This window comes from Achroia grisella, unplaced genomic scaffold (genome assembly GCF_030625045.1).
Source record: "Achroia grisella isolate CSIRO2021 unplaced genomic scaffold, CSIRO_AGI_Agris_v1 utg840, whole genome shotgun sequence".
Taxonomy (NCBI): domain Eukaryota; kingdom Metazoa; phylum Arthropoda; class Insecta; order Lepidoptera; family Pyralidae; genus Achroia; species Achroia grisella.
In genome coordinates, this window is record NW_026713038.1 from 1,474,070 (window position 1) to 1,487,414 (window position 13,345).

The 13,345-nt window shown below is 33.3% G+C and overlaps 1 protein-coding gene across 1 annotated transcript; it reads left to right on the plus strand.

Moving 5' to 3' along the window:
* Positions 1-220: 220 nt before the first annotated feature.
* On the plus strand, positions 221-12,930 carry LOC131852103 (transketolase-like protein 2). Its single transcript, XM_059202734.1, has 13 exons — positions 221-436; positions 4,367-4,484; positions 4,991-5,208; positions 5,544-5,694; positions 5,933-6,160; positions 6,675-6,862; positions 8,881-8,952; positions 9,211-9,334; positions 9,755-9,903; positions 10,348-10,465; positions 11,223-11,334; positions 11,941-12,060; positions 12,446-12,930. Exons 1-13 carry the CDS (start codon positions 339-341, stop codon positions 12,616-12,618), a joined length of 1,869 nt encoding a protein of 622 aa, XP_059058717.1. The 5' UTR covers positions 221-338; the 3' UTR covers positions 12,619-12,930.
* The last annotated feature ends 415 nt before the right edge of the window (positions 12,931-13,345 follow it).

A 13,345-nucleotide genomic window follows, 5' to 3' on the forward strand; every position in this document is an offset into this window, starting at 1 on the left:
GAGTAAAGCAAAAGAACTCAACCCATACAGCTATTATCTTCGATAGTATTCTGATATTATATTTCTTTCAATATATCGTCTTCACATACAATATATCTCCAAATATTGATTTTATATTCTTAAATATACTTTTATAGTTCTTTATTCAATCATATGCACATCTAACTTTCGCTTTAATGTCAGTTTAGCTTCATTCGCAGTCAGTTCACCTATTCTTGTTTTCACTCGCTTTAAGAATCACAAATCAGTCACGTTTTGCTTGGCTACCTATTTAGTTTACCGGTATTGAACTTGTTTTTAATTCACATTTAGAAATATTCCACAACATATCTCCTAAAATGAAAGGCGACAAAAACGTAGATATTCAAGCACTTCAAGACATCGCTAACAAGCTGAGAATTGATAGCATCGTTGCCACAAATGCCTCAAAATCCGGGTATGTTTATTCTAACCTTAAATTAATCGTTTTGCCGGTCCTTTCAGTGAAGGACTTACGAAGGTTATTCTGTTTTATTACACATACAGACTGTAATTCGACTACATTAACTGTATTTATTTGACTATGTGTAATGAAATATTGTTTAGCTAACTATAAATAATATGTTGTTCAATAAAAAATAATAATATATGATTATAATAATGCACATATGCATGAGAGATATAACCGTATACGCAATGAATTATGCATTATTAATATTCCGTAATTTATTCTTTTTTTTTATTGAATGTCGATATATTATTCGTAGTATCTAGTAATATAATACCTATCGATTTGAATGTATTCCAATAATCCATTTAGGTTAGTTGTTATATCCACGTGATTTGAAATGTCAAGGTAAACATATTTAGCTAGTACTTGTACTTACCAACTTCTAATGTACTAGATTTAAATCGGAACTATATACGATAGTGTATACAATGGTAATTAATACTTTTTTTTATCGAAAAATTTATTTGCAAAAAGTTGGTATAAAAAAAAAATGCACTCTGTATTGTCGTAATGTTGGTGGGAACATAAGGACAATAAAAAGTGCTATAAATTATTCTTGTATTTAGAATACTGACTTTACAAGTAAAATTTAATTAAAACCATTTAGGAACCTTATTTTATACTTTTTTTTTGTTATAATTTCATGCTGTAGTCTGGTTTATGTTAAAGTCAAATTCCCCTATTACCTTCATTCGAGGTTTAAAAAGTAAAAAAAATGTAAACTTAACTAACTTAAAAAATACCGGGCTATGGTCATTTTGTATGGAATTCAATAGTGTAATAATTCTGTGTGAATTTTAAAAAAACCTTTAGCAGAATTCATTATTATGCATTTTTTATGGATGATAATGGAATGCTGGATCCTGCGCTAACTGTACATGTTGCCGGGGCACTAGTGGAACATATTAGGGTGAACGAGAAGTCATATAAATTAGCCCTTAATATTGAATTTACTAGGAATTAACCGTAATCGTAATTAGAGGGGACCTCATGTATGTCAATCTCACAGCTAAAGATCCTCATTATTTATAGTCTTGCCCCAAAACAAAATAATAAGCATTATTTTGTTCTGTCTACCTTATAAATGCACATACATATAATGAATTGTATAGCTAATAGTATAAATCAAATGTTTTTATAATAAAATATCAATATGAAAAAATAATTAACAATTCCTTAAGTGAAATACCTACTCTAAATAAATAGTGTATGCAGTAAAGATCTGCCTAGTAATTATTATCATTTAAGTATTATATACCTGTCAATATAGATGTAGATTACGAATGAGAAATTGTGCTGATAAACATTAATAAATAAAATATATTGCGTCCATGAATATTGAATATTCAAACAAATTCCTTTTTCTATATATGCTTATGATAACTAATAGACTGGCAACTGACTGATTTGATAGTCATATAGTTTTTTGCTGGCTTGTATTTATTATGTCATGTCAGCTAGGTCAGTTGGGCTAACTGTTATTTATTGTATATATATATTCAGCTATTTAATAGTTAGAAATCATCAGGAATCAACCTCAATTTCTTCCAGGGAGAACTACTTGGAGGTCAACATGACATTGTAAATTTCTGGCAATCGTGGGGCCTCTAGGCCCCATTACTTAGAATTTACGAACATTAAGTCACTGAAATGTAGAATTTAATTTCTATAATAATAATAAATAGATTATTCTAAAGTTTCGCTTTAGCAATTGAATCTGCTAAAGTATTTATTAATATAAGACGACTTCGACCCAAAAAGGTCGTGAATTAAAGTGTGACATACAACATAAACTTAATTTTTAACGTAATCTATGTATATATTTCTGACTGGCTATCCAGCGTTGGAAAAACTGGATAGCCAGAAAGTTTAGTATTTACTAAACCGATAGAATAGACGGCGGTAGGATCGCGCCTTGCCTGCCCTCAATACGCCTACATTTTGTGGGATATATTTGAATCAGATCAATTACACCCCGCAAAATGTAGGAATATCAAGTGTTTGCGTTCACCATGACGTTGACAGTGGCTCTAACTACCACATTTAGTATTTATTCATTATTAATAATATTTAGAATGATTTTGGTTTACGAGAAATTCACTAAATACGACTGTAAATACAGTACTGATAATGAAATTCTTATAGAGTACACTAGACAACGTAATTTACATTAAAAACGGTCATCACTGTACTACAACATCAACACGCACAGTAGTCGATGGTTGGCTTTTAATAAAATGATCTGAGGACAATATTATTTCTATGTTCTATTCGTACTCATTGATTTACGCTTGACCTTTATTTGTCTTTGTATTTAACCTTCATGACAATCAGTCGAGACTATCAATCACATAGAAATGAATATCGACATCGTTACACTTTATTTAGATTTAAAAATAATTCAACTAATTATTATAATAGAGTTATTTAACATTACGACATATTCAGATAAATTTATACTATCTCTTAGTAAAGTATCTACTAATTTAAATTGTATAAACAAGATAATGATATTTTCAACCGACTTTTAAAAGGAGATTCTCGAACAACTGCATCATTATGTTGTACCTACTATATCTCCTTTAAACGCATAGCGACATGCTTAAAAATCTTTTTGGGTAGGATTAATTCCATCTAAAATGTTACAAATTGTCGTATACAATTTATTAGCAATGAATGACATGTAAATAAACTATTGTTTCTCTGAAATGAACCTTATATAACACTATAAAAGGCTTCAAATTAATTGTTCGTGAATACGAAGTATTACTAATTGTTCGATGTTTGATATTTTGTATCTGATAAGCCACGACCACGGTCTAGTGGTTTAGTACACCACCTTAATTTCTAATGGTCGCAGCTTCGATTCAATACAATGATATCATATACAAAAATTGTATGGTTAAATATATTTGTTTGTCTTGACCTCGTGTTCTTCTGGTTAACATGTATGTGTATCAACACAGTACATATTTAAGTATGTCTGTCAGTGGTCTAAGGGTGGGCAATGTCGCCTAGTATTAGTAGCAACTAGTGGCCCCATTGCTAGCAATCTATCGAGATGACCTCCACCCCATCCCAAGTTTATACCATCATGGTTAATTCATCAAGATAAATAACTATATCTTCCTCCATTGGTGCTCTACCAGCATATACTGTTAACGATGGCGGGAACACCACTTCATTTTCATTTAATTAAAAAAATGACCATTACAATACTGCGTATTTTGCATCTAGTTTTAACGTTTATTTATTACTAACTACTAAATGTTTTTCATATCAAAAGAAAGCTCTAGACGTGTTAAATTTATATTATTATCACGGAGGTCACATCATTATAGACTTAAAAATGTCGACCCCCAAGATATGCATGTTTTTAATTAAATATGTATTTGTTCACAGATTATTTAATAATAGCAATTGACGTAAACAAAAAAAATTAAAGAAAAATACTAATTTACTTTTATTAATATGAATATCTTAAAAATACCCCCCATATTTGAGATATTCTGTGAAAATTGGCCATCACAATTCATCCACTCATTTTTAAACACAGAGTGGAGTGAATTTTTAGTAATGTGGATTAATAACTATTGCTAGCTCCACAGTTTCCCCTGGAAACCATCATGTTAAATTCCTAGTGATTTTATATGATGGGATACTATATACTACTGACCTGATCTGATACTTATCTACCTGCACTGGTGCCGTGCTAGTGTAGTGCAGGCGGGTTCACCGTTCTATTATTATCATCGATTACAAAAAAAGTACATAAACAGATACACGGACAGTTTTCGCCTCATCGATCTATTTTGTTATTTGTAAATATAATAAATATCATATGTTGTCAACTCGTATTCGTCGTATTCTTTTCAGTCACCCGACATCATGTGCTTCCATGGCAGAGATCATGTCTGTGTTGTTCTTCAACACGATGAAATACAAGATCTCCGCCCCCAAAGACGCGTCGGCAGACAGATTTGTACTCTCCAAGGTATGTATAATAATAATAAAAAAAAATTACAAAATGACTATGATGATTTCTTCATTTGTACAACAAATGGAGAACTGGAATCTTTGAATTTATTTCTATGGTCTAGGTATAGTCATGTCATATTATATGATTTACAAAAATTATCTCAAGTTGTATATAGGTTTTCTGTCTTAATCATTATTGCCAGTAGGCTGCTTGTTTTTTAATCTATGTTATGTTTTAAAAGATGAGAATTAGATTTAAATTTGCTTGGAATTGTAGCATTTTCTCATGCATGTGGTAATACATAAGACAATGCTTTTCTGAAGACTAAAGTCTTCAGGAAAATGATATCTTATGTATAACCACATACATGTGAAAATATAATGTTTGTGATAATGTTAATGTACATAGTTGCCAATTATTACTGAATACTACTTAATACTGACCCTTACCAAATGGAAAGTCCATTAGGTAAGGGTCAGCATATTTGCAGTTCCAAATACTTATTAAAATTTATATACTAGGGTCACGCTGCCCCCATACTCTACGCGGCATGGGCAGAAGCAGGCCTGTTCCCAGTCGAGGAGTTAAAGAACTTACGCAAACTTGACTCAGACCTCGAAGGTCATCCTACTCCCAGACTAAACTTCGTGGACGTAGGCACTGGCTCTTTGGGTCAAGGTCTGGCTGTTGCCGCCGGTATGGCGTACGTTGGCAAATACTTTGACCAAGCACCTTACAGGTATGTAAATTATTCCTTATTGTATTAAAAATACTACTTTAATTGTAACTAATTGAGTAGAGTTTAGACTAAAGAGATCTCCAACACTGGTTCTTAGCAAATGGAGTAGGAACCAAAATAACAAGTAAACTTTAGTGATTACACAAACGATTTCAACATTGGTTCTGTTTTGGCAAAGATAACATGACGTGTGTGTTAGACGCTAAAAATACATGAAAATTATAAAGTACTATTTTTACCATATCAAAACCAAACATTTTTCCATTACCAGCGATTATTAATACACATTACTAACCGTCCCCATCCCCCACTCTGATATCATATTCTCCCTACAGAGTATACTGCTTGGTGGGAGATGGAGAGGCAGCTGAGGGCAGTGTATGGGAGTCCCTGCATTTTGCCAGTCATTACAAACTAGACAACCTCGTGGTCATCTTTGATGTCAATCGTCTTGGGCAGTCCGAGCCCACCTCTTTGCAGCATCAGGTAACCTATATACCTGTATATACCCTTTCAAACAAAATAAAATAAATCTTTCAAATCGGATTATAAGTGACAGTCATCAACATTAACAACCGAATTAATAAACACATACTTTTTTACTTTCACTTGAAAACTAGTAAGACAGTCAGTAGCCCAATCAATGTAAATGTATTTCTTAGTTTGAGACTAAATGTACAAAATAAACAGATTTATTGACTAATTCCTACTTAATCCTTTTCAGTTGAATGTATATGATGCTCGTCTTAAGTCATTCGGTCTTCACTCGCTCGTGGTCGACGGTCATGACGTCAGCGAATTGGTTAAAGCATTTGATGAAGCAGCCAATACTAGTGGGAAGCCCACAGCAATCGTGGCGAAGACCTTCAAAGGACGTGGCTTCCCTGGCATTGAGGATCTGGAGAATTGGCACGGAAAGGCTTTAGGTGCTGAGGGAGAGAAGATTATTAAGGTTTGTCATAATTTTCTATTTCTTTTTTTAAACATTCTTTCTCAAATTCTGTTATATTCATCATCATCATCATCATCGCAGCCCGGAAGACGTCCACTGCTGGACATAGGCCTCCCCCAAAGATCTCCACGACGATCGGTCCTGCGCTGTTATATTATCTGCTGTAAATTAAATATGTCTGTAGCGGTTTAATTCAATATTACATCTTCCAATGGTAGCAGGTTCAATCCACATATATTACAAATTAGCTACCTGCCCATGCATCACACGGGTGTGTTATAAACCCTCTTCTTAAAACACTATATCTACTACTAAAAACTGTATTATAATCCGTCGCGTAGTTTAAAGGATCCAAGGGAACAGACAGCAGTAAGGACTTTATTTTATAATTATTTATTAATTATATTTTATTATTATTATTTATTAATCATTTTAAAGATTACACTTCACACATATTATTATTAAGATTATTATGCATTGATTAATAATACACTGATTAATACTGTGTTCACAGCACCTTCAGTCTCTAATCAAGAACAACACAGTAACACTAAAACCCAAGCCACCGACTGCCGAGGCCCCTAAAGTCCACATCGGTGACATCACCCTCTCATCGCCACCTTCGTACAAGCCTGGAGACCAAGTCGCTACACGATTGGCTTACGGTACTGCGCTTAAGAAGATTGCAGACACCAATTTGCGGTAAGTAATTGTAATGTTTATCTATATTACTCTCGTCTTTAATAAAAAAAAGTTGTTTTTTTTTATACCACATAGGTGGCAAACAAGCATACGGCCCATCAGATAGTAAACGGTTACCGTAGCCTATGGATGCCTGAAACACCAGGGGTGTCACATGCTCGTTGCCGACCCTTAAGAAACCTTAATATACCCTTCTTGAAAAACCCCATGCTGTAGTCTCTCGAGAAAACTTCGGCGGGTAGTTCATTCCACAATCTAAGTGTATGGAATGCTAGTGATTATGAGCAATTTCTTCAAGGATTTAGTGAATTCCGCTTTGACTCAACCTAAGTTGTAATCTATGGCTATCTTTTTACACACCAAGAATTATACAAGTATTTTTGGTGTGGCATTATTGAAAGAATACTAATATTAATAAGATATGTACATGAAGTTCCACCTCAAGAAGATAATTGCATCAAAAATGACCCATAGAGTATAGATCTGTCACAATAATGTATTATTATAAAAAACAATTCTTTCACTGTTAGAAAGGTATTTTATCCCAGAGTGCTGTATAACATCACTCTATAACAAATAGAAACGGAGCAGCAATATGTTAAAATTTAAACAAATATTTGGCCCGTGCGTAACCGGGGCGGGTTGCTAGTCGTGCATAAAATACTGAATGTAACTACTGGCTACCGAAAATAGTTTAGCATGGTTTCCTAAAAAGGATGTGTACTTTAATAGATCCATTGATCAATAAAAAGCGCCATCTATCGAATTCTAATGTAACTAACTGTCCATTCATCCAAGTAGTTATATATAACTCACTAGATGGAGCCTGCGTCGTCGTAACACAAAAAGTGTTCGGAAATTTGCCAACTGATAATATTCTTCCCGTGGTGTAGTCAACCGTTGTCGTCCTTTGTAACTGAAAGGTCCGCGTTCGAATCCCGTCGATTTTTACAATCCCCGATTTGGCACTTGTAATCTATTTATGTGATGCACCAATGTGTATTTCAATCATACAAGTGCTAGAATAATGTGTTTGTCGTACTCACGCGACCGCCTTCGGCCGATGTGGGCAGTAACATTCATACACATAATTTTATTTTATACAGCAAAAATAAATATATTGTGTAGAAAATATAGTCAATTCGTTTTCAGCCAGTGCTTTTTTTTGTAAATACAGTGAAAAAGTAGCATACGGCTAGTCTTATAATCACCAAAGGACCTCCTCGATTAGCCCCATCGATCGATTGATCCTCCGTCCAATTCAAACGGGAATCAATATTACGACGGCGTGAGACGAGATTCGAACCCCCTAGCGTTGTCCTCAGAATACAGTCGTATCCGTCATGCAGGATTAGGCCTTCAGCCCTTCCGTAAATTCTTCCGCAGGTTTGGAGTGCCATCTGCACTCGCCCCCTATCGTTCGGCTAGCTGTAAACACCAGAAAAGCGTTTCGCGCAGTTCGAAAAAATAACTAGTCGAAAAGTAAACAATTTTTATAGAAAATAATAAATTTCTACCACACGCATGAGAATGATCAAATCATCCAAGTTTCTTATATCGTTCTATCATATTGTTAGGTTTGTATGGAAACCATCTTATGTGGTGGTAGCCCGCTCATGCATTAATGAAAAATGTCCTTTGGAAAGTATAGTACACTGTATCCTAAGGAGATAAAACCGTCGCTCCTAAGAATATCCCTCAATTCTTGTTTATGTACCTAGACCCATACCCTTATTAGCGAACTTTGAAAAAGGGTCAGCACATTGATCTATGCAAGTCAGTGTTACAGGTCTTAGCACCTCACAATAGCCTAAAACCTCCCAATAAATAAAAAAAAATCTATTCGTTTATTTGTTGGTATTAATATGATTGTGCTATGACCTTATGCTAGAAAAAAACAAAAACTACTCTCTGAGACATCTGGACTGCTTGCTTTTATAGAATTTATGTTCATAGAGATATAAATTATTCTCTAGTATGTTCTATGTATATATTTTATCTTATGTTTTTTTCTGCAGTGTGATCGCATTGGACGGTGATACAAAGAACTCCACATTCAGTGACAAACTGCGCAATGCCTACCCCGAGAGGTTAGTAGTAGTACATGTTATTTTTCATGGGAATTATGGTAAAAAAATATATGTGTTCTTATTTATGGTTTATATGATTTACATGTGCGTTTCACAATTATCACTGAATGATAATGTTTCATACATAAATTTATAAGACTAAAATATAAAATATTTGATAATGTAAAATAACTTTTTATTTCAATGTTAATTAATAACTTTTAATTTAAAATCTATAACATAAAAACATTGAAAAGAATATTTGGACTTTTGCCACAGGTACATTGAATGCTTCATCGCTGAACAAAACCTGGTGGGTGTAGCTACAGGCGTCGCCTGCAGGGATCGCGCCGTGGCCTTTGCCTCGACTTTCGCAGCTTTCTTCACCAGAACTTTCGATCAGGTAAGTTGGGGTCTTTTAAAGATTTAAATATTAACATTATGGCAATGTGTGAAGTGTTCAGAGTTATTGTCACTATTGGTTAATCTGTATCAATTTGAGTGTTTTCTATGTATATCATGTATGTATTTACAAATAAATATATATTTAAGTTTTTGCATCATTTGTATATGTGTACCTATAACAAGCTCTGCTTAGCTTAGGTCTAAAAAAAAAGAAATTCAGTTGAGTTTCTTGCCAGTTCTCCTCAATTGAATCTGTATACTGAACTGGACGGTAGGTCAGCGGTAAGCATCTAAAAGAAGAAGAAAGAAAGAAAGAAAAAAATTTATTCAGTGCAATGTAAAAAATACAATATAACAATGCCCTTCATGTATTAATTATTATTGATTTGATTAGTAAAGTAAAATATTTTTACTACAGATCCGTATGGGCGCTATAAGCCAGTCGAACATCAACCTGGCTGGCTCCCACTGCGGGGTCAGCATCGGAGAGGATGGACCCTCACAGATGGGACTCGAGGACTTGGCGCTGTTCCGTTCTGTGCCCACCGCCACTGTGTTCTACCCCTCGTAAGTCCTGCATACTCCTATTTCAGACATGGTTAAGTAAACCCATAAGCTGCCAAATGGTCTGATAATGTACTAAGGCTGCAGCAAAAGCATTAGAATTGTTCAAAAATATAATAGACTCGTATTCGAGTCGAAATTTTCGCCAATGAATCTATTACTAAAAAGTGTAAATATATTCAATTAGTCTAAATAATACTATAATTAATACACTCTTTTAATGAAATTACTGAATTATTCACTTTTTATTATCTAAATAAATGTAAAATATTGTGGAACAAATTGGCAATCATTATACATTAAAAGAATTCATGAAATTAATAATTGTACTATTTTATTACGGCATATATATTACTTAATAATAAGTGACGTATGCTCATATCTGGTCTAAATACGTCTATTCACTCAAACTTCATATAAAAAAATAAATATAATTTTTCCTATCAGAGACGCAGTATCGACGGAGCGTGCAGTTGAACTAGCTGCCAACACTAAGGGCATCTGCTACATTCGTACCTCGCGACCTAATACAGCCATACTATACCCCAACGATGAAGTGTTCAAAGTAAGTAAACTTGTAAACCTTCACGACTTATATTCCAGATGAATGTACTCATAGACATTGTCATATATTTCCATAACCAATGACGCAATAGAAAATATAAAATTTAAACAGAGTTTTTGTATTTCAATCAAATTTGATAACCTAAAATTTGTGATTTTTGGTCAGATTAAAAAACTACTAAACCTTATATATAATATTAATTAATAATACATAACATATAATATTAATCATATTATATATAATTATATGATTAATATGAGACACAATTACTTAGATACTTGCAAATAATGTGTGTTCTAGAGGTTTGATATAATCATGTTTATTTTTGAGTATAAGATATAAGTTCTGATTTGACCGGTACTATCTACTTATTGTCTTTAATATTTTTCTAATTAATTTAATATAGACTCAAGATATTGTGTGTATAAGCCAGTTTTGCTAGCCATATAGTGTGTGTATACGGTTTCACATCTGAAGTGAAAAGTAGCTAAGTATACGTAAAAGTAAAAGTTCATAATCTATGTGTTTCTTCTTTGTGTTATCATTAGATAATAAGTTAAAAAAATAAATTGTCTACTAAGCAATGCACAAACTGCCGTCACACCTTATATTTTCACTATTGTTATTGAATAATTGGGAAAAATAGAAATATATTTTATAATTGTTAGGAAAAACAGCCCAACACACTCAATAAAAAAATACTACTCTAATATAAATAAATATTGTGGCTTGTGATATAAAATGTGTCTTCCGACAGGTTGGCCAAGCTAAAGTCGTTCGCGAGTCTCCGAAGGACCGTGTGCTGTTAGTGGGCGCCGGTGTCACACTACATGAGGCACTTGCTGCCGCTGATAAGCTTAAGCAAGAAGGTATTAACTTCTATATTTTTTGCCAATTTTCCAAAACAATTTTCAATATTTAGTAACAACAAATGCTTGTCCTGAATAAGTTATACAAATATTTAATTTAAGGTTTTTTTAAGTATTAATATTTAATGTAGAATCCAATGGTAATTAATTACAATAAATGCTTTTTTTTTAATGTTGATATATAGTGTAGAACGACACGACACAACGAAACGAGCCAATATAAGTTTCTGGAAGAGGCCTATGCCAAAAGGCACACTAAAATTATCATCATTGTTAAAATATATAATTTAGTTAAAAATAATTGTAATTTCAGAATGGTTTTATTATTATTACCTAATAATATACCTATATAAAAATACCCAGATGAATACAAACATTTATACTTATACTGTATATAAATTTATATTCAAATTTATTTTTAGGAACATGCCCACGACTCGTCCCTTATATTATATATACATATATATTTGATGTCTTCTGAAATTAAAGATGCTAAATTTGTACGTTTGTTATTCAACTATACATATACGATAGGAATTTATATGAACATTATCAAATAGATGGTTTATTACCTAATCTAGCTGCTAATTAAAAAACAAATTGCAGGCATAGAGGCTCGTGTATTGGATCCATTCACCATCAAGCCTCTAGATGAAGAAGCGATAGTGAAGAACGCGCGCGCTGTCGGTGGGAATGTAGTCGTCGTAGAAGATCACTACCAAGCTGGTAAAACATAACTCCAGTATTACTATACCTTCACAGTATTCCCCAGATGGGGTGGTCAGAAATATTGTTGACTGTAGACTTCGTCGCGATCAAATTCCATACTTTTTTTTATTCTAAGACCACAGATTTTTTATTTTTGTTCTGTGACTACGACGTTTTCCATAGATGATAATGGAATGGTGCACCAGTCTGCGCTAACGGTTTACGCTGGCGGGGCAACAGTGGAGATATTTATACATATATATGGATGATAGATGAGCATGTATGTGCTCAGCTCAGTTAGCCCATCGTAGGAAATACACCAAGAATTCATCACGATGGTTTCGAAATAATGTAACTATAAAATAATTTTATTACATCTATTTATACCACTCGATAAATACAGGCGGCGTCGGCGAGGCTGTCATCTCTGCGGTCGCCCTCGAACGCGATATCGCCGTGAAGCACGTGTACGTCCGCGAAGTCCCACGTTCAGGTCCGCCCGCGGTGCTTCTCGATAAGTACGGCATCTCGGCACCGCACATTGTTGCAGCTGCCAAGGCTGTGCTCAAGGCTTAAGAGGTCTCCTTATTATGCTTCTATATAAATATTTTTGTATCACTATATCATGTAGGGGATCATATCTCGATGTTTGCATAACGAAAGAATTTATACAAGGTGCAAGGTAAAGGTATCAAATGCAAAATGTTATGTTAAATATATATTTATATACGTTATGGTTATATATAATTTTACTGATATATAGTCAAATTTGTTAAACAGCTAAAAGTAAAACACACATTTGTAAACCATTTGCGGGCCTGTTAAAACTATAAATTTATATATTGAATTAGAAATTATAATTTTTAGATTGCACCTGTTGATATAGTATGTAATTAAAAATAGCTTTAAAAAAGAATGAGATATTCAGCAATTTAAAAAATGTGCCTGAAGTCACTTTGTATCTTTTCAAAATTGATCAATATACTTTTTTACTGTTATTTTGTAATATGCTTGTTTCTGTTGTAAAACACTCATTTTTAAGCTATTAAAAAAGTTACAAGTTTTACAAGAACAAAAAGCAGTTGATCGGATTGATCGGAATTATAAATTCCAACCATAGATCTATGTTGTTAATCTCTATGATAATTTGGTATATATAGAAATTTATTTGTTACTAAAAAGTAGTTCCTAAGCTTCAGTTTTGTATGTGTCGATAAAGTTATTATCATATATGCCTTTATTCATATAAGCGATATGTCGAATAAACTCATTTGTGATTTTAAATTGTTTTGTCCTTTTTTCC